At 47.0% G+C, this 23,035-nt stretch overlaps 1 protein-coding gene across 1 annotated transcript in view; it reads left to right on the top strand.

Annotated features, from left to right (window-relative positions):
• The window catches only part of HYDIN (HYDIN axonemal central pair apparatus protein), a 2,950,008-nt gene that overhangs the window by 1,403,285 nt on the left and 1,523,688 nt on the right, over window positions 1–23,035 (top strand). The window contains exons 39-41 of the mRNA XM_086945295.1: window positions 14–187; window positions 1,161–1,334; window positions 3,996–4,216. Of these exons, the coding sequence (XP_086801421.1) occupies window positions 14–187; window positions 1,161–1,334; window positions 3,996–4,216 (569 nt within the window). The remainder of the gene's footprint in view (window positions 1–13; window positions 188–1,160; window positions 1,335–3,995; window positions 4,217–23,035) is intronic.

Genomic DNA, 23,035 nt, shown 5'->3' with positions numbered 1-23,035 from the left:
TGTTTCTATGCAGCTCTAAAACAACAGATAATTGATGGGAACAATGTGAAGGCGGTCGGGGAGCTGGATAACAACCCTTTGTCCAAAGCCCTTGCCCGGCACCTCGGAATTGACATCTCTCCAGAAGGACGTGCATCCAAGAACCGAAAGGGCATTGCAGTAATAGTACATGGAGCACCCCTCACAGGTACGTGTCGGAGCATAAATGGGGCCAAGAAGAATTGTGCCGGGGTAGGATTGATAGGGATAGATAGCTGGGAAATGTGCAAAAAAAGGTGGGCAGGAGATAGCTGAGAAGATGGACATGGACAGGGAAAGAAGGAGAACAGCTCATGGTTAATGCCTAGCGTGGAGGGTGGAAGGCATAATCAGCATTTTGGAGCAGAGATGGTTAACTGGACACCCAGAATAACTGTTTGCAGTTTAGATGTCATCGAAAAACAACATGGAAATTAGCAATGGGAGATGGGTCATTGAACTTTGGAGAGTAAAATAGAGAAAATACAAAAAAAGAGTCGGAGGAAAGGGCGTTACTCAGTGACATGAAGGTAAAGGAGGTCTGTGAACAAGTGTTGTTTTTGATGGCAGGACAATTTTTTGCCACACCTTTTGGGATTTCTGTACACTGTGCCCGTTCTGTTATTACATGCATTTGATTTGTCCTGTTTGAAAAGCATTAACTTTTCAAATTAGATCATTATCTGAGTATTTACTGAATAATGGGATTACCCTGTGATTGTTGCAACAAACGTCCAGACAGAGTATATCTCTAAGCAGTATAGAAAGTTCAGTCCATTTGCCATCTCTTTGTTTTCATGGACTCAACGTTCAGATGTGTTTTGTGGGACAGCAAATGGGTGTTACAGTGGCCTCCTGAAGAAAACATCTGATATTATAAGAGTACAATGAGGTCTCATTTTCTTAACATTCATTTGGATGAAGTGCTAGCTGCATGATTCTGGAATGTTGATGTTCTTAAAATTGCACAAATCCAGTGTTAAAGAAATGTAATTGACCTAACTGAACTTCTCCTGTAGCACACTATGCTGCAGTGTAGGGAGGGAGGGATAATTTGACAGTTTGCTTATGTAAGAAGTGAAGCACAAAAGGTCATATTTATTGCTATACAATAAGCAGTCTCGCCATCATTTCTATTTCAGGAAAGACACAAATTGCAATCTCCTTGGCGAAGTACTATGGAGCTGCCTACCTATCCATTGACTCAGTGATCCTGGAGGCCATTAAGGACGGTAGCAGCCAAGCAGGCCTTAAAGCAAGGGAGTTGTGTATTAGGGCAGCTCTGGAACAAGCCCAGCGGGAGGCAGATGAGAAAGGTGAGTCCATTCCGTGAGCAAGAATCCTCAGTGCTAAAAGACATGTTAATGGCAGCCATAATATACCCTTTCAGTACTTTATACCAGCATTGCGCATACTGGAACCATTACTGATAAATTACGCGTATTGGTGGGTGCCTCAGAGGGGAAACCAGGTCTACAAGTGTGTGGATGAATGTAGGTGAGCGTGCTTTGCAGACTTGATTATCTTGTAACAGTCTTGGGTATTGAGTCTTCGATCTGGTGTGCATTCAAGCTTGAACATTTTCTCTAGTGGAGCCTTGATCTTCAAATGTCCACAATCAATACAGACAGAGGACAGCTTACTTAATATGTGAAAATACGCTTTTAGATATATAAATCATTCAAACAGTTGTTTACATTAGATGTTTGGTCAATCAGATGATTTTCTATTTAAATAATGGTTACCGTTACAAATGATCAATTCAAATGCAAGGAAAAGAATGACCAATGGGGCCTATTCCTACATTAACATTAAATTGTGACTTTATTTTGTTGTGACAGGATCAACACCCTAACAATATTGAATGTAACACACTGCCTTTAGCAAAAATAGTACATTCACTTGTGCACGGTTTAAATTCTACTTTTGAGATTATAATTTGCCAAATCATAGCATGGTTCATAACAATTAAAAGTACAATGATATTCTGAACGCAGCAGGCAGATAGAAATACATATGGCACCCTGAGACGGCTGGCATTCCCAGAATCCCCCAGTCACTGCTAAGCGCTTGTTGAAGGCACAGATAGCGAGTGAGGACTGGAAACAGGAGGGTAACAAACATTAGTATTAAGTAATGAGAATGTGACATCGTTGTGAGAGCTGATGACTCAGCAGCTACATGCAGAATTAATATTTTCAAGCTAGGGGGATGTTATGGGCCAAAGTGGGCAGGAACTCTCTTTACAACTGAGGCACTACCACTCTCCTAGTGGCACCAGGTGTGGAGTCTCTGACTTCAGTGTGCCAGAGTCCATCCTCCCAATAGGCCCTGAGGGGGCCACTGTCATCTCCCTGCTCCTGTGCAGCATCTTGCTGCCTCAAGCCTTCAAGAGTGGGGCAGAACTGCTGCCCAAGGCACAGCTGTTTCCTAGAAGGTCTCCTTGGGCCCAGGTGCTCTACCTCGTAAGGTTCAAACTCCTTGGGCCCCGCTCCCTCCGGGCCTGGCATGTCCCTGGGGAGAGGGGTCCTGGTCTTTTTGCTGTGTGGAAGCTGTTTCTCTGTGTCACACACTATGTCAGGGATTTGCAGCATGTCTACATGTGTCTTTCTTTCTACCTCAGTCCATCCTGCGGACTCCAGATAATTTTCAAGCAAACAAGGGACTGACTTCGTCTATAGCCTTAGTGTTTTGTCATAAAGAAGCAGATCATCCGCTTCAAAAGAAAGTGAATGCTCATTCAGCAAGTGGTGTGTCTACAGCTACAGCCTTCTTCTCCGACATGTTGATTGTGGGAATATGCAGGATATCAACGTGGAAAACGAGGAACACTGTTATGCAGTATTACTGCCAGTAAAAAGAGATACGGCAGCAGGACAAGTTAGACTGCCATACAGGGCAATTGAGCAGTGCCCGAGGGGCCGGTCTGACAGTTCAGTGTGTGTTCCATTTTTTGTATGTGCCTGGGCTTGTTTTATAGTCTGCTGGACTGTTTTTTCTGCCTATTTCCCTGATATTAAAACAAATATTGCCTGCAGCAAGCTCAAATCTAAGTTGACTTCGTTACATTGAAATTTGCAAACATGGACCACTTGTAAGCTATCTAATTTGCTAAGGGCAATTTCTGTCCTAGTGAAATCCTACTTCTACCTCATCTGTTTCAACAAGGTATGCTTGTTTAGCCTTCACGCCCTTTCAACAGCTGAATGATGCTCGATTTTTAATTACAGGTTGTTGGTCTGATTGAAGCATGTCAATCAATTTAAGATCCAATAATGAAGAAGAAAAACATTACTTCCTGTAACTGAAGCTCTTTAGTATTGGTAGATTTCATAGATTCATATGTGACCCACCCCTCCCCAACTCAGGCAAACTTGTAAATAAAAAAAAATACTTTAATGCTTGTGCTATGAAAATTTACCTGTGGTGGGCTGGGTAGGGAGAGATGAAGACTATTCTTTGATTTGATTGGCTGAGTTTTGGATCCTTTATAATTAGGTGAATAGGATATTGTTATGCGTACGTTAAAGCCTTTCTGTGTATGTTTAATATTGTACTGCTCACTCTGTCTACCATGGGACTCCCAGCTTGTCAGCGGTGTTCATTCAAGCATGTGAATCTATAACAGATACTAGTACTGGAGAACGTCAGATATAGGTAAGTAGCATCTTTCATCTTGAGAATCAACAAAGTGCATCTTCTACCTAAAATTAGATCACCATAGTCAGGGTAACACTGAAGTACTGCAACAAAGTAGTTTTTTCTGCTTCGGTAATTAATTGAATTACAGATCCTTTTAGATTCTTAGGGATGGGTGAGTAGTGGGATTAGCTAGCGACTAATGATAACTAAAGTTCCAAAATTCTGCTCCTCGAGTTTTTGTGGAAGAACTCTCAAATTATATTAATGGCAATGGCTGGGCAATAACAATGTAATGTTTCAGAACTATTCTGTTCTAAAATGTGCCTTCTTTGCAGCGTCTCAAGCCCAAGAATCTGTTACTGGTCAGCCAGTTCAAGCCGGATCACTCAGCATTGAAGCAGTAGCAAAACACACAGCAGAAGGAAATCAGTTGTCCGAACCGAAGACCGGCCCTCAGTCTGTTATCTCGAAAGGTCCCAGGGGAAGCGTCGATCGGCGTGGGGGTAGATCTGACAGCCACGTTGCTCAAAAACAGCATACACCCGACATTTCCCAGGTGAGTAACGTTCATTCTTCCCCAAAAAGAGGATGTGATAAAATATTACAGGACTTTTCTTCGATGCTTGGGTGTACATTCTGAATGATCAAAAATTGGTGAAAAAGCTAATAAAACCAGGCTGACAAAAGCCAGACATGGTCATTTGCCACGCTGATGAAAAACAATTGGATGATGTAAGATTAAAAAACACAAGTGCATTATAGAATCTGATGTCCGTAATCCAGCATTTATTTTTTAAAGGTTGCAAACTTTTCACAATCATTAAATAAATCCGTTTAAAAAAGGTAAATTAGCTTACCAAAATAAAGAAATAAGCCTAATAAGTACTTACTTAATAAAATTATAAGAGTAAACTGCTTCTTAATAAAGTTATCCAGCCACAGTACCCTTTTTCTGATGTGACCTTACAGTCGTAGTAGACATGTTAAGTTTAAAGAAGTGTAAAAAAATAAATAGATAAATAAACATTGGCAGACCTAATACATATGATCTTGAATATGGAGTTAGAGAGCTATTTGCTTTGCCATACTTTACAATACTAAAGCATTGCATGATGGCCACCGGGGTATGCACTCGCATGTGCATACGCAGACGGACATCTTTGAAAGATTTTGTAAAAAGCATCGTGCACACACGAGTGGCCTTCTATGATTTTTATGCTTTTTTATTGTTTTACCATTCCAAGTTGGCTGACAACCATTTTAGATTGGTAAAATAATAAGTATGCTCCGGATTTCATAGACATTAAGACAAGCAAGCCTGCCCATAATTTTGTTCAAGTAGCTGCTGGGCACTCAGTAGTAATAAACCTAACAATGCTAATATCCATACTAATATAATAAAGAGAGAGCCTAAACCTTTGAGGCGGGTAATCTCAGGAACCACAGCACCAATCACAGCACCCAATACAGCGTTGGAAAGGGCAGTTACAGCAGAAGGACATAGGCTATGCAGACGCCCACCATATACATTTAAAAGGTAAAAGAACCGTGCCAGCAAAGTAGTCCCTTGTGGGCGTGTCTGCGTTGTGCTGTGGGCGTGTGCTGGGGGCGTGACAAACGCTGGGGGCGTGTGGTACGTTCCGCCCTTCATGCCATGTCTCATATCGTGTGATAATCCCACCCTGCTCCCTTTAAATACCCCTGCACCCCATAATCATAACCCACCCTTACTCCTTAAAATACCGCAACACCCTTAAACACTAACCCATCTTAACCCTATAAATATACCCTGTACCCCAAAACCCAAACCTATCCCTAAACCCTAAAAATACCCCTGTACCCCAAAACCCAAACCCAGCCCTAAACCCTATAAATGCCCCTGTACCTCAAAACCCAAACCTACCCCTGAACCCTAAAAATACCCCTGTACCCCAAAACCCAAACCTAGCCCTGAACCCTAAAAATACCACTGTACCCCAAAACCCAAACCTACCCCTGAACCCTAAAATACCCCTGTACCCCAAAACCCAAACCTAGCCCGAACCCTTAAAATACCCCTGTACCCCAAAACCCAAAACTACCCCTGAACCCTAAAAATACCCCTGTACCCCAAAACCCAAACCTAGCCCTGAACCCAAAAAATAACCCTGTACCCCAAAACCCAAACCTACCCCTGAACCCTAAAATACCGCTGTACCCCAAAACCCAAACCTAGCCCTGAACCCAAAAATACCCCTGTACCCCAAAACCCAAACCTCGCCCTGAACCCTTAAAATACCTCTGTACCCCAAAACCCAAACCTACCCCTGAACCCTAGAAATACCCCTATTCCCCAAAACCCAAACCTAGCCCTGAACCCTAAAAATACCCCTGTACCCCAAAACTCATACCTATCCCTAAACCCTGAAACTACCCCTGTACCCCATACCCCCAAACTATATCTGAACCCTTAAAATACCCAAACACCCCAAAACATATACCTCAGTACCCCAAAACATATACCCCTATACCCATACTTACCTAATCCAAACATTTTTTTAAAAAACCTGCTTTTACCATTCATGCATTTACAACGAATTTCGTTGTAAATGTATGCGTGGTAAAAGCATATAAAATGTAATGCCATGCGTTATGATGGCATTGCGGAGTCATGGTACTTTCGTAATGATGGTATGCGGAAAGAAAGTTGCGGAATAATGGGTGTTTACCCTCCCCCGGTAAGTACATTGGTGGACCGGCGGCCCACATCTCCAGCAACATACTCATATTTTTTCACCAACCATTTGAAAAATGCACAGGTCTCTCTCATTGATGGCCAGCACCGACATACACTTTTAGAGACACCTCCCGCCACAAGTTCTAGAATTGCGAACTTTAGAGCTGGGGAGCTACGTTCGAATCTCTGCATCAGCTCAACATCCTGTGATTCCAGGCAAATCCCTTTGTCTCCCCGTGCTTACCACAAATTAATGTGTTCTTCTGTAATGTAAATTGTGCTCTTGCCATGTTGTCGAGTTCGCGCTACATAATATTGCAAGGAAAAATAAAGTAGGGAAACTCGAGTTCACACACTACTGAACGCGCACTCTTAAGTGCATCAGCAGTGCACTGTGAACCGGAGCGTTTCACAGGCCTGTCACAGATAAGAAATGCAATCAAAACGAAATCCTACAAAACAATATACTACTGTCCGGCAGCAATTCATACCCGGACAACGTCGGGACAGGCTGCTAGTTAGTAAATATAGTAATTTATTAAATAAAAGGAAACATTGTCCCATGGGCCTTATTCTGAAGTGCAAACATTTCTATCTGTAAGACCACTTTGTGCATAAGCACAAATGCCATGTCGCGCACAATGGAGAGCCAGTGATTTAAGTGGGTTGATCCACTGCCGCTTGCTGTGTGGAGTGATTGTCAGAATTAAAGTGTGACTGACAATTTGTTAGACCTGAAAATACTGACAGCGGACTAAAAGACCAAATGTATGTTTCCATAATTTTGCTAAATTATTATGCTGTCTCAAAGGTCAGACCGAAAGAGGAGTTAAACTAAGTTACAGAGATGGCATGGCAGAAAAGCTGAAAGTTGAGGGAGTGATGGCCGTTTAAAAAACAGTTAGGTGATATAAAATGAAAGAAGATGAGAAATATGGAGACTGTGTCTGAGCATGCTGACAAAAATAGCAGAGGTCAGCTAGTGAAGATGAAGAGAAAGTTGACGGTGGTGAGGAATATGTCTCCCTAGCCATCTGTAACAAACGAATGTATGATGATACTATGCAATCATGTTAGGCGCCACCCATGCACGCTGACGTCAGTCCTTACTTTTTTCGGGCCAGTAAGCGCAGATCCGGTTAGAGCACATACATACCTTAGTCACTTTTTGACTATCTTTTTGGGGACTTTTGTCTCTTGTTGGTCTTCTCTGGGCGAGTAGGGATGCCTGGTTTTAAGTCCTGCGGGGCCTGCCGTCGCAATATGTAGGTGGCGGACCCCCACAACGTCTGTCTCTACTGCCTGGAGCGTGACCACGTCTCCCGGTCCTGTCTGGACTGTCGAGCTATGGCCCGAAGGCCTTGAGGGACCGGCGCCGGAAGTTGCTTGAAGTTCGGCACTCGTCCCAGTACCGTTCGAGGTCCAGGGGTCATTACCCGGAACGCTCGCGGGACCACTATCACCGCTCCTCGGGACTCAAGTCTTCTCCCTCAGATTCAGGTAAGAGATGGCACAAAAAGAAGTTGAAGAAGCGTTGTCGCTCTCCGACATCCCCCTGTCGCTCCCTCGATGGGGACGAGGGGGACAGGGGTTCCGTCCCTGCTGCTCCTTAGGGGCCTCGGAATACTGTGGCCTACTCACCTTACCCGGGTCCATTGGCGACTCCCGAACCGGTACAAGAGTTTCTTGCTGCCATGGACCGCCTGTTTAGGCCTCGGGGTCCCGCCGGTGTGCCTTTGGGCCCCGCAGTCCCGTGTCATGATACTGCTGGGCCGTCTACCCCACCGGTGGCCCTGAAAATTAATCTCTTCACTGAAGTACTCCAGTCAGCGTCCACTTCATTGGAGCCACTACTTCCTTTCAATGACGCCCTCACTGATGTCTTGTTGGGCACTTGGTTGTGGCCGTCCACAGGGGCGCCTGTGAATAAGAACGTTGCCAGGTGTCATCGCCCTGCGCCGGGTGATCCTGTCTTTCTGACCACTCATCCTACACTCATCCTACACCGAGAGCCTGGTCATTAAAGCTTCGACGTCCCAGAGTGCCTTTCCCACGGCGCCGACAGATAACGACTTTAAGAAGCTGGAGCATTTCGGCAAGCGGTTGTTCTCGCCAGCCAGCCTGGGGCTGCGTTCGGTGAACACCTCATGTCGATTGTGCCGCTATTCCCACGCGGTGTGGGATACCGTTGCTGAGGTGTTGCCTCAGTGTCCTGAAGAGGTCCAGGTTGTGCTGTCCCAGGCCGTGGCCGAGGGTAAGGACGCGAGGAAGAGAGGCTCCACCGTCTGGATCCAAAACGTGCACTCTACTTCTACCTGAGCCGCACACAACAGTTCCGGGTGGATGACCAGCTCTTTGTTGGCTACTTGGGCGCCAAAAAAGGTTGGAGCCTCCTGTGGGGCTGCATGCCCATTCCACCAGGGCAACTGCAGCAACTACTGTCTTGGGACGCGGCGTTCCCTTGCAAGACATTTGTCAGGCAGCTACGTGGGCCTCGCTGCACATGTTTACCAAGCATTACAGCCTTGATAGTCAAGTCTGGAGAGACAGCTTCTTTGGCCTTTCTGTTCTCCTTGACTTTCAGGTGTAATCTTATTCGTAGACCACCACTGGGGTTGGTATTGATGGGGTATCTATTCTAAGGTAAGGAATCTATCACTAATGTGTCTCTTTCAGATGCACAAGTTACTGATTTTGTAACGATATATCTGCAAGAGACATTAGTTAGTGATAGATTCCTTACCGCCAAACCCATCCTCCCAGTTCTGCAAAACTGATTACTAGGGTTAAGGACATCCCTTTCAGGGTCCTCGTTTCATGGCATCAGTGGTGAGTTTCTTTGATGGCTCTGCCTTCCTGACGCGGAAAGTCGTGTACAGAACTAATGTCAACGCGCATGGGTGGCGCCTAAGTAGTCTCCGTGATGTCATCTCGGCGCATACGATGCCAGCAACAGACGCGGAGCCGCACAATGCCACCTACTGACGCTCAGGGGTACTGCTAGCAAAACTTTCCGGATCAAGTCTGACGCCTGGGGATATTCTAAGGTACGGAATCTATCACTAACTAATGTCTCTTACAGATATATCGTTACACAAGTAGTAACTTGTGCGACGCACATTGCACTAATCCAGCCAACCCTTATTGTGGTTTTAGTGGTCTTAGACAACCATAGAAAGTTCGTTAAGTGGTAGCAGTGGAGAACAGCCTTCAGTTTTAGTCCAGACGGAGTGGTAAGCAGCTATTTTTATCAGTTTAGTCATGTAGTGTAGGTTAAAAAAAAAAGAACCACACAGTATTTATATAAAAAATGCTTCTTTTTATTACACAACACTGCTACCCAGACAGATATCAACACAACACAAAAAATACTTCAATTGCAATAAGGTAATTAGCACATAATACAGTGGTCTCCAGGGGGAGACAAACCATATATTTAGAAAGTGGAATGCGAACTGCAAGGGAAGATGGGACTTGGATCAAAAAACCCAGAGGAGCCAGGGTCACAAGGAACCACCCAAGGTAAGTACCCAGGAACCCATGGAGGCTGCGTGCAGAACAGGAACACAGCTGCATGCCCAATGAAAGTCAATGGAGGAGTTTAGGTTGCCCTTCCCAGCAGACCCCCAAGTATTCCCTTGGAGGACGGATGGTTGGAGAGCCACCCCACCTGTGGATTCCCCAGAGACCAGGTTACCTACACCAGGGAAGCCAGGTACATAGGGGTGAAGAGACGTCGAAATCCTCTGTAGACGACAATGGAAAACTTGGAGAAAAGTGCTTCTGAAGAAGAAGGTGAAAAATTCCAATGGAAGCCAAGAGTGGATCAGCAAGTGAAGAACCTGCAAGCGAAGGGGACAGAGTCTACGCCACTCGAGTGATCAGGAGGCATGGAAGAGCAATGCCCACTGATGTCAGACTGTTCAGAAGAGTTGAAGGTGACCTTGTCGCTGCAGCTGTGAGGATGCTGAGGAAGAACAGGAGTCATACACGAGCTGTCCCACGTCAGATGTCGTTGACTAGGTGGTCGGTGTCTGACGGGAGCACCAACAAGCCTTGGTAGCTGCAACTGCTGTGGAGAACAAAAAAGGAGCAACGTTGAGACCAGCAAGGTCCAAGGAACTCATCAACAGCAGGAGAGTCTGAGTTGGCCTCGAGCAGGCAGGGGAGCCCACTTAAGCAAGAGCAGACCCTCAGGAGGATCCACAGGCCGAAGACACAGTAGTAGCAAGAGGACCCAGAGCAGCTCACCAAGAAGGAAGACCCGTGGTGCAGGGAATGCAGTGAGGATGCTGTATGTGGCAGGAAGAGATGCTGGAGGCTGGTGCTTCTTGTTGCCTGAAGATCTCTGGCATGCAGAGCCAACAAGCCTTGGCAACAGCAAGTCCATGCGGTGCACAGGGGTTCAGTCCCAGCAGTTCCGACAAGGGATACTGGCCTCAAAATTACAGAGAAGCCACATCAGTCCCAGAGGGAGTTGCAGAGCCACCACCTGTGTTGCTGAGCCTCAGAAAGTCTGTGAAACATCAGGAGCAGCAAACCAGCCAGCTTTGTTGCAGTGCCTCCAATTGCAGGGGAGTGACTCTTTCACTCCAAGGGAGATTACTTCAGGGTTCCTTGATGCCCATAGGTTTGTTGAAGATCCTGGAGAAAGTACACAAACAGACGATGAAGAAGACTTGCAGAACAGCGAGACCAGGAACAGCAGGAGTCTTCCTTGGTGCAGTCTCGTGTCCAGGCGAAGTCCAAGTGTTCAGACGGTCGAAGAGTGACATGGTTACAGGCTTCAGTCTTGTCCCACGACAAATCTGAGGACCCACCTACAGGTAAGTCCTTTTATACCCTTAGAAAGGGTTAGGACAACTCAGGAGTCCCTCCAGAGGAGGGACTGGACAGAGGGGAGGATACTCCTATGTCCAGTTTTGCACCAGATTGGGAGCCAAGGTCTCCCTGAACTGGCTTAGACTGGAGTATGCAAGGAGGGCACCAAATGTACCCTTTAAAAGCAGTCTGGTGGCGCTCGCAAGCGCCCCCACCCAGCCCAAAAAACGAAGTCCTGTCTGAGAGGTGGTCACGCATCCCTGTGACAGGAGACCTATTGTTTTACCTTCCTCTGCTCACGCTTTGCTCTGGAGCAGGAGGACAGAATTGTATCTGCGGTCGGCGGCAGCTCTAGCTTGCTGTCAAACCCTGAAAGGCTGTTACCAGGAGTACAGGGGAGTACCACAAGGGAGCCCCCCGTACAAAGGATCATACTTCAAACATTGGAATTGGTGCTGGGGTAGGATTCCAACATGTTTGATACCAAACATAACCTGTTTTGGTGCAGCCACTAGATAGTTAGACATCTTGTATTGACTGATGTCCACTCTATGTATTAAAATGGCTGACCGCACTACATAGCTTAGAGAATCAACTTTGAGGTTTTCAGAGGTGTCCTGCTCATGCAGGGGCACCCTCACACTCATAAGCAAGTACCCTGCCCTCAGGACTGAAGAGCCTGCCATAAGGGTGACTTTATAGGTTGTAAGTCCAGTGACCACAGATATAAGAAAAAGTATAACTGTTGTGAGATGTACACGTAGCAGCTCACACAGGCTGCAATGGCAGGCCTGTAGTCGGAGTTTAAGTGGTCTCCCATGGGTGGCACAAGACATGCTGCAGCCCATGGGAGACCCCTGGTGTACCTATGCCCTGGGTACCATAGTACCACATACTAGGGACTTACAAGAGTACACCAGTAACCAATTGTGAATGTACAAAAATACTACCAATGGTCAATTTAGGGAGAAAGTACAGAGACTAGGGTCCTGATTAGCAGGATCCCGTCAAACTACGGTCAAAATATACTGACAACAGGCAAAAAGTGGGAGTAACCATAAAAGAAAGATCCTACTTTCCTACACAGCTCGATTGTTGTTAATGAAACCTCATATTGTGGCCTTCCATGCCTCCCATTGGAGCCTGGAGAAGGCGACTGAATGCACATTATGGTGGAGTTATTCACGTGTAGTATTGTGGAGGGCTGATTAGACTTAGCGTTTACGAGGGTCCAGTTACTCAATCTTCAGCAGGGTGGACCTCCCCTCTACCCCAACACCATCCGCAGTTCAACCGGCATGTGGTTGGACAACCCCCATGTCCATATTTGTGCTTCACATATTGTGTAGCCCTGAGACATGGGTAGAAGGAAATAGTTGTGAAAAGGTCTTGTGTACCCCTGAAAAGAATGTATAGCTGCTGTCAGTGGGGTGACAGAACCGTCAGGAATCTAGCAAGCCCATTTTATCTATGAAGCATGCCCATGTTGACTGGGACGAGAGACCTCCCAAACCCCCGAAAAACGGGTCCAGTCAGGTGTGAGCAACACAGTTCACTTTTCCCCCAAGAATCCAGTTGGGAACTCCATGATGACACTAGGTGTGGTCTGCAAAAATGCATCTGCTAAGGTTAAGAGATATTTATTTCTTTTATTTTATTTAATGAGTTTTATGTAGTGCTGGCTAGACCCAAAGGTATCAGAGCGCTTTCATGAGGTTCCACAAAATTACATCAGTTAACAGGTTACATACGTTACTAGTAAAACATTTAAAGAGCATAGGAGATGAGATAAATGGAGCATAGAAGGGTAAGGGGGTAGGGTGAAGGAGTAGGAGGGGGATACAAAGGCGAGACAAAGGAAGTCTGCCCCAAGACCGGCTGGGTAGGTGACGGCCTAGGGGGAAGTCCACGGCCCATCTCCTCTTTATCTATCAGGTAGCTTCACCGGTCATCGGTCAAATACTAAGGTCCCGGTTAAAAAACATTTAAAGAGCATAGGAAGACAAGATATACCATGGTGTGTAGAAGGGTAGGGGAAGAGTAAAAGGGTAGGGGGAGATACGACGGAGAGACGAAGGAAAGTCTGCCCAAAGTCCGGCTGGGTAGGTGACAGCCGAGGGGGAAGTCCACAGCCCATCTCCTCTTTAGCTAACAGGGCATCGGTCAGCTAGCTAGGTCTTTACGGTCGGAGGAAGATCCCATAATTTATGTCATGATGAGTGAGCCAGGTGAGGGAGCACCACTAGCCTCGCTGGTGTAAGTTCAATGAGCCAGTAAAGAGTTCATATACATTGAAGAGGAAGGAGGGCTTCCCCTGGAGAAGGCCAAATATTGCAATATACCGGCCCAGGTCATCATGCCAAGTCTGAATGTGATGGAACTGGACGTGTCTTTTGATGAGTATAGCTGTGCTTCTAAACCCCCATGGAACCCTGAATGAAATAACTGTGGAAACACCAGTTGTGCTAAGAATGGGCTTTTATTGCTTATATGGTGGGTTTCTTGTAAAAGCAAGAAATCTGGACCCGCCCTCCAGTGGCCCTCAAGACCGCGTCACGCTTAATTTTGTCAAGCAGCCCATGGACATTCCAAGTGGAAATCGCAAGGACCCATGCTTGTCTCCCGGATGCAGGTCAGACTTATTAGGGGTTAATTAACAAGCGCATATGGGATGCGGGTAGTGAGTGCTTACTTGGAGCATGAGTGTTAGACCTATCAGCCCTAGGGTGGTCTTTCCCTGTGATTTTTTTGCCCTTGCCACATTTTTTCCACCTACTTTTTGTTGACCCTTAGGTCTTCGGGCACCTTTTCATAGCTAATCTGTGTTAGGGTGCAGGTGCTCTCTACTTCCAACATGGCTGCCACTGGCCCCTGCTACAGCAGCGTGGTCTTTTTAGTGTAGCACCCTAGTTGCCAGGAGCAGGTCCCCATACAATGTTGCGACACCAGCCACACAGCCCCTGTCCATAGTTAGATTGGGGAAGCTCCTGGAACCTTCCAGAAGGAAGGCGGACCTGACTTTTCACGCCTTAGAGAGTGGTCACCTGACCTGGGCATATATAAGCAAGGGAGGGAACTTTTTCTAGTCAGTTGGGGCATCACTGACCTGGGGAACCCACGCAGGAGTTTTAGGCGGGAGGGCCTAGTGAGGAGCCTATGCTACTGGGAGTGACAGGATTTAGGTGCTGCCTTTTAAGCTGGGTGAGGTGTCCAAAGCTAGCCCCCTGATCTGGCCCAGTGTTAGGGAACCCCAGGGCCCATCTGCAGTGCCTGAGGAGAAATTCTTCAAGCCTTCAACTCATCACCCCCCCCCCCCCCTCTTCCACTTCAAGAAACAAGCAACCAAGGGCGCAGAACCATCCAAGCGCCAAGAAACCTGCTTCCTGGGACCAGGTACTGGACTGAGCTGCCGTGCGCATCCCCTGCCTTCAACTGGGCCTACCTGTCTTCCCCTGACTGAACTGTGTGACAAGCGCTATAATTTGTCCCCATCCTGCCTGCAGTACTGGCTGACTAACTTGCAGAGCGCTGTAATCTGTCCTCCTGCCCAGCAATGTGTCAGAGGCCGCCTGCCCTGAGCTACCAGAACCCTCGTGACTCCAGCGCTGAAGCCCCCCTCAGGAGGCCGCCTGCCTGCAAGGCGCTGTATTTGCCTTCAAGCGCTCACCTGACTCGGCGTCGGGCGCTGTATTGTGCCGCACTCAGGCGCCTGAGGAGGCTCCCACGTCATCGCGGCCTCAGCGCTGCCCTTGCGACGCCTCTAAGGCGCTGCCGGCCTGCCCTGGGGCTGCCCGCCTTCGCGTCGTGACCAGCGCTGGGATTGACCCCCTCTCGGCGGCCCTCGATGCCAGGAGAGGGCCGCCGCATCGAATCCGCCAGGCCGCACTAGGCCTGACGCCTGCCTGGGCCAGTGTCCCGTGACGGGGGAGTGCCGCCACGTCATCGGCCGCGCCCCCACCCAAGCCGCGCAGCTATTGGCTGCCGGGAGCGAGCCACTGCCCGTGAGGCCCGGCACCCGGGGAAGTTCCGATTTACCGCGGAGGGGGGTGGAGGACCCCGAGAGCCCCCTCCGCCTACGGCGCACCGCACCAGCTTCCCCCTTGGGTGCCCAAGAACCACTACTGCCCCCTTTGCCGCCGAGGCCCGAGAGAGAGCCCCACCTCGTCCCCAGCGCAGGTGCCCTGAAGCTGCGCCTGCACCGCGCTGGGTCGAGTGGGGCAGTTAGAGGGTCAGAGCGCCCTCTCCTCCCTTGAGATCAACGCCAGGGCCCCATATTTACAAGCCTGAATTATACATCGTGCACCAGATTACCAGCTTGTTAATGCGAGGGAGAGTCACTTCACTGTACTGAATTTTCTTGCAGAGTTGGGCTTCCATAGTATTCTGATGATCTGATCTAGGTCGCAAGCCGACCTGTTTTCACAAGAAGAAATGCTTGTCACTGATGACTAAAGGCTGTGTTCTTTAGAGTTCCTTGTTAGACTGATAAGTACTTGCCGATATGTTTTATTACCTTCTAGGAAAAGCGTCCATGAGAGGTTTGATGTGTTACTTAAACGCATTACTATAGTCGCTTCTTGTAGGATCCTCCAGGTTTATACAATTACCCCTTTGTCAAAGAGTCTGATGCGACAGGCGGGGTTAGTTAGAGTTTCATTGCTAGATGGGCTGGTTATTTTTTTAATGAAATGTTCACCCATTCATAGGAAATGCAACCTGAACGTGATTCATGAAATGTCTTAATGAAATGCTTACCTGAAATGCTAATGAATTAATAATGCATCGCTCTATTTGAAAGCCTATATAAAAGATCTTGATTTCTTTCAAATACAACTACTGGTGTGGTCTCCATTATTGCACCACTGTGTGTTTCATTGGATGAGTGTGTTAAGTAGCTGCTTTACACGGAAGCCCCTGGCTGTCTTCCTGCTCGAGCCATGCTACCCCCTTGAGAGCTGGTGGTCCCAGTTCTTACAATGAGCAACAGTGTGGAGGCCTTCAGGGTGATGTAGACAATGACAGACATCTATGAGTAAACTTAACCTTAGCTCTTCCCCCTAATACTTCGAGAACGGGAAGTACCTGTTGTGGTGCGAACATCTCAGTGTTGCCAACTGGGCACACTATAGTCCATTCCTCTCTCTGACTGTCGTAGGAAATTTACCCCAATGAAAACCCCACTCATGAACCAATGAGTGCTTGTAGGAAGCAGTGGCGGCTGGTGATGTTTGAATGTGGTGAGGTGTAATTCCTGGACCAAATTTCAGCAACATCTTCCAGAGAAAAGGGGTGCAATAGTGCTTATCCCCTGATTTTCTCTTTTTAAATGAGGAGGAAAAAATGCATTTTCCAGTGCAATTTTCATAGAAAAGCTAAAGGGGAAAAAAGCTCTGCAAGAGCTCATTAGGAGCAAGCTGATAATCTAGTCAAACGCATGTATAATTCTGCCATTGGGCAGCATTGAGTGGGAGCACACAAAATAATGTTGACCCAGAATGTGACCTATCGTCTTCAGTTGGAGTTTCTAGTGCTTATTCCCAAGAAGGTCAAGATTCCCCAACTTAGTAAGTGCCATATATTAAGCATAATCATGGAGGAACTAACTGGGTGTCACATCACCGGTCACAGAGCAATAAAAGTGATTTTAAAAGTCTGGGTTTAAAGTATCTTTCTCCGAGTGCTTGACAGGCTGCAGACAGGGCTGGACTGGTAACCCAAAGCAGCCCCAGCAAATACGTCGCACCAGACCCCTGGCTGGGATGGAGGTCAAGTGTGAAGCACTGTTGCTTTTGTTGCTAGGGTCTTCTGTTTTTGCACCACTGAAAAACTGACCCCAGCCTTCCTGTGAAAAAATTCTATGGCCACTACAGTCAGTCCGGCCCTGGCTGGAGATCGGTTTTCCTCCAGCAGCCTGACAATCTTGTGAATATGCTCCTAAGTATAGCAGCTCCTTGTTGCATGCACCCAGGCGTTTTACCCAACCATACCTTGACTGTCTGCCAGTACCTTTCAATTCACTTCTGTTCTGAACATATCCATGCACGTTTAGTGTCTGCTGTCTTCTCATCACACAACAGCCGCCTTCTACAAATTCCTCCACTTCAAGGATCTCACAGGTTTAAATCTTGGCGGTTCCAACCACCCTTTCATCCTTCTGTGGTTGATAAAATGAGTACTGGTGAGTTGGGTAATGATGAACATCTGTTATTTCAGAGCTAAGACTCTTCAGAGTGAATGTGTAATTTACAAATAAGTTTGCTATGTTGCAAAATCCTAATAACCCACTACAGCTTAGGTTACTCATCAAATTTATCTGTAATGCCATGTACTATACACTGTTTTTGTGTAGAAGATTTGTGATTAAAATGATTTTTGCTGTACAATTAGCTACCCACAACCCAAACCACTTTTCATTGTGCCTCAGCAGCCTCTTCCTTGTTACACATAGTCTTTTCTGCATTTCGCTCAGACTTTTTCTCATGCCAGAAAGATTTCCCAAATATCTCCTGTCCTTTATTTATTTTCGGAAAACCAGGTTTGTGCAGTCCTGGAAGAGCATGAAAGGGTACAAAGCACTACCTTAAGAGTTGAGCGGAACCATCATAAACTCCATGTTGCTTATGTTATGTTATTTGAGTTTATAAAGCGCCTGGTTACACTGACCCAGTGTGTCCCCACGCTGAGGTAACAGCCAAGCACCAAAGCCACAACAGAAAAAACCAAATTACACCCTAGATTAACCTACGGGGAATAGAAAGGTCTTCAGACCTTTACGAAAAATGGATTCGTATTCCTCAAGTCTGAGGTTCTGAGGAAGGGTGTTCCATAGCCGGGCCGCCACATATCGAAACAAGCGGCCACCCATCCTAGCTCTCCTGATCTTAGGGATGTGCACCATCCCTCTCCCACTTGATCTAAGCAGTCGAGTAGGAGCATAGGGAGTAAGAAGGTTGTGTAAATACACAGGACCCTTTTTCTGTAGTATCCGGTGGCTCACACACATAGCCTTGAACTTCACTCTCTCCCTAATAGGAAGCCAGTGAAGGGAGGCAAGTGCTTTCTCAGCATACGCTCTCCTAGGTAACATAGAGCAAGTCTTGCCGCTGCATTCTGGATAACCTGCAATCTCCGTATGCAGTTGCGCCCAAATACAGGACATTGCAGTAGTCCAGGCGCGAGATCACCAAGGCGTGCACCATGATCTTTGTGGATGCCATGGGGAGAGTATCTAGGGTCTTCCAAAGACCTCGTAGGATGCCAAAACACGCACCTGTCACCCGCCTGGTGTGATAGTCGAAGGACAGTTTGTTATCCACCCATACACCGAGGTTTTTTGCTTGTTCACACGGTGTTGGGGTAGGGCCCAACGTCTGAGGCCACCATGCCGATGACCAGACTGATGGAGCCTTCCCTATTATCAGTACCTCGGCCTTAGTACTGTTGAGCTTCAGACAGTTGCTTGCCATCCACTTAGCCAGTTCTTGCAGGCACAACATAAAGTTGACGGCCGCATCAGACTGGGCCTGAGTCAGGGAGACCACTAGCTGAGTGGCATTGGCATAGGACAGGGCGTTAATCCCAAACTTATCCGCTACTTTTGCCAGGGGGGGCGACATAAGGATTAAAGAAATTAGGACTCGGGGTTAAACCCTGAGGCACCCCCTGCATCACCTTGATGTTCCTCGAATAGTGGGCCCCTTGCATAACTTGGAAGCTGCGCTCAGTCAGAAAAGATTCCAGCCATTTCAGAGCCCATCAACAACACCACCCCTCTTCAAAGCTCGCAGCAAAGTATGGTGGGCGACGGTATCAAACGCAGCACTTAGGTCTAACAATTAGTGCCGCTGTTTGTCCGTCGTCCACGTGCTTCCGAATGATCTCGGTAGAATGCAATAGTGCCGACTCGGTGGAATGGAGGGCACGGAAGCCGGACTGCGAGGGGTGAAGGAGGCCGTTCCTGACAATGTCCTCTGTCAGCTGTGTATTCACAATCTTCTCTGCTACCTTGGCAAAATAGGGAAGTAAAGAGATGGGTCGCAGGTTATCTAGTTGCTCCATATTGATATGGGGCTTTTTTTTGCAGAGGAAGCACCACTGCCTCCTTCCATCTATTAGGCACCATTCCTGAACTAAAAGACAGGCTGATGAGATATCTAATAAAGGGCTCTAGTGTATCCAGACTCCCTCTAAGCACCCTCTAAGCACCCTCGGGGTCCCTGGATCCCTGGATGATCCTGATTCAATAGTAATAGTATGAATTTGGAGTTTAATACAGCTCCTTAAAATCTCAGAAGGCTCACACAATGCTGAAGGTTCCAAAAATATATATGGCCAAAGAACCAAACCAGCACTCTGTCATTCACAGATTCAAGCACCACAGCCTGAAATTCTTCTCTCTCCTTTCTGTGCATGTATCCTCATTGTTATCACTTAGATAACAGCCCAAGCCTTCCTGTTTCATCAAAATCTGGATGGAGTTTTAACATTTTCTGACGCAATTATTCTGCTTTATGAGATCCTCCTCCCCTTTTCTTTATGCCCTTTCTGTCTACTTGACGGTTCCCTTTCCCTATGATAACCTTCTCCACAGTTGTATTTTCAGCTAAATTATTTTAAGGATCCTGTATCCACAATTTCACAGTCACTTTAATGTTGTATCTCAGAAACTTTGCACTGGTGTACATAACACAGAGCAAATGTATTTCCACCATTTGCTCCATATGTAATTTGGAACCAAGAAATAGATTTTGCTCTAGGTTATATGACTCATATGTATAAAATGTTTTTGCACAGAAAAACATTCTCTGAAAATGGAAGGCTCAGTATATGTGATTGGTAGCTGGCCATGACCCTAACTCCCCAATCTTCTGGAGTTGATGGTAGTCCTTCTTACGCCCCTCGCTGGCTTCATTATCCCTAGGCATTTCTCCACCCACTATGATGCACATGTGTGAAAGGTGGGATAACCACTTAGCTCATGCTTACATCAAGCAAGGAGGTTAGAAGGTGGGGTGGAGCCTTGGTGGAATCTGTGCTTTTACCAGAACCAATGGCTAAGCACATGCTTTTTCTAGCCATTGACTTATTTTACCAACCATTTTGACCTAGCATTTAAGCCCAATTAGTTGAATTAAAGTGACACAAAACGACTTCTCCCTAAATGCATTAGGTTTGCACATGCAAGCCTAATCTGAAACATGGTTCGTGAACTTGACCACTAAATAAAGTTGGGTGTGATAACAGCATGATTAAGAATGCAAAAATAAACCAAACAGATGTGCAGTCTGAAAAATGTTCTCTCTACCAATAAGAAGGAAAAACTGCAGTTTTTTTTCCCCTTAAATATAAAAACAATGTGTGTACTGCAGAGTCACTCAACAAAGCTTCTGCAAAATAATTAGCTGTGTGAGTACATGTAGTGAGTTGTATTCTTCAGGGCCAATTTAAGGATTTTGGGGGCCCGGGCAAAACATAATTTGGGGCACCCTGCTCAGAGAAGCTCTGAATGTATTATCCCTTTCCAGTTTAGTCATGCCATCAGCAGCTATGATCTGATAAATGACAACCCTCTTTGTTGGCTCCCAAAACTTTAAAGGGTCCCCAGTCCTTCAGGGGCCTCCATTCAGTGCAAATTCTTTGAATATTTATGAGATATTGGAGACCTGGGAGTCCCTTTCATATTTGCAGAGGGGCCCATCATTGTTTGTGTTATGCCACTGTCTGGAATTGTCCTGAAAGCTTAATGATGGGGCCCCTAGAAAGGTAGGGGCTCTGGGCCAGAGCTCACTATGCCCATGCCGTAAAACATCTCTGGTTTTCTTTGATAATCGAGTTCTATGAGGCCTTTGCTCAGCTGATTTTCCATAATGAAGCGTACATTAAAAGATACTACTCATTCGAGAGCTAGCTTGTAGGTGGCTATATACACGCTCACAATCATGCACTCAGGCTCTCAGCCATGCACACAGCATTCACCCACTGGCATGCAATGCACAGACACACACATACAGCCATGCACACACATACACAATCATGATTGCACAAACAAGCTATTGATAATATTTTAACTTGAGACATTTGACTGACCTATGCATGATCCTTTCTTTGAGATTCTGTCCCCCACGGATGCCTTAATGAACAAGCAGAAGCGTCATGGCTGATAGCTTATGCTTGTCCTGTCCCAGAATACGAACTTCTGCCCTATCAGATTCAAGGATAAGGCTGGAGGAGGGCCCTCCTTCTCAATCCTGGCTTCTAATAGGATATGGGGATGAAGACTGTTAAGCCCCATTAAAGCCTTATTTGCAGACATGCTGCACTGCCTCAGGCCAGTGCTTTATTTTGTCTATTTATTGCGAATGTGTGAGGCAGGGTGAAGAAGCTACCGCCTGACACATGCGCAGTTCAAAGGAACAGTGGTGGCCTCTTTGCTGCTATCATGATGCTGCACTTTAATTTGGAAACGAAAAATCAATTTTCATAAAAGAGCATAACACCATGTCAGCAGCTACCTGGAGGCCGGCTTGGTAGGTCGATGCTCTGGCACCCTCTATGGGCGAGCCGCGACTGGTAAGTAGCCTACAGTTGCCATAGTGAACCTAACCCTACACCAGGCAATCATAACTTCAATTGAAATACAGCATTCTCAATAGTCAACAATGATGACACAACGCAAGTTAGCATGCAATAGGTTATAGAGGTAGCATCAGGGAGACATAAAGGCAAGAAAGTTTAAAGTGGCAGGTGAGCCAAGCAGGGCTCTGTAGCAGTGGAGGTGGGCAGGAAGATATTGCCCTCCGAGGCAGCCCGAAGGTCTGTGGCCACAGCTGGCACACAAATTGTTGAAAGTCCTGCGTGTGACCGGATCTCTGTCGTCGTGGTCTCAATTTCCATCACTACAGGGGAGCCTCTGGGGTCTGAGACTGATTCTTCCCTGAATGGTGTGTATCTTCTTCAGATGAGCCCTCTTCTCTGCCCATTCCCAGGTGGCTTCAGTAATGTCAAAGAGTAAGGATTTGCCCTCCACACAACACGTTGAGGCAACCGGGGGAGAGTAGCAAACATTGTAAAGAGCTACATTGTTGCTGGACTTTGAGGGTATGATCAGGGAAGATCATAACCCTAGATGAGTCCTAATGCAATGAGTCACATGAGCGAAAGGCCCTTAGCTTAGCGTTGAGGTCTACATAGTTCAGCATCTGGGCAATGATGAGCCACATAGAAGCTCACGGTGGGGTTTAGCCATCAGGGATCTGTGAGCGCATTCTACAATGAAGCATGAGGAGATAGATTCAGATGGCACCAGACCAAAGCATTGTAGTGATGAAGGCAGTTGTGTTTGAACTCTTTAGCCCCTCTGGGATGCCCACCACTCAGATGTTATACCACCTGGAGTGCCTCTCAGCATCCTTAACGCGTGCCACCAGCAGGGCCATAGTGCATTGCAAGGTCGTCACTTCAGACTAACAGGTCTGCAGGGATCTCTCCGCCTCAGACAGTCTGTTCTCATTAGCTGTGATCCTGTTCGCTGTGTTGCGCAGGTCTTGGCAGATGAGCTAATGCCGCTGCACTTGGGCCATGCACTCACATGCATCTGGCCCTGCAACCTGACTCAGCTAACAAATCTCCTTGTTCCAAAGGGAAGAAGGCCAATGTCCTGTGGCTCTCTCCATGTGCCCAACTGGGAGACCTCTAATCCCAGCTGGGAGAGGAGACCCCAGGCCTCCAACTGACCACCAACTCCCTCTGGCAGCGGTGGGTGGGAGGTAGGTTCCAGCCATGCAGCCCTGGCTCAGGAAGCAATGCTCAAGGGGGAGCTTGCCAATTTCCCCCGGCAAG

The sequence above is a fragment of the Lissotriton vulgaris genome, chromosome 12 (assembly GCF_964263255.1).
Source record: "Lissotriton vulgaris chromosome 12, aLisVul1.2, whole genome shotgun sequence".
Lineage (NCBI taxonomy): Eukaryota > Metazoa > Chordata > Amphibia > Caudata > Salamandridae > Lissotriton > Lissotriton vulgaris.
This window is presented reverse-complemented; position numbering and strand designations above follow the sequence as displayed.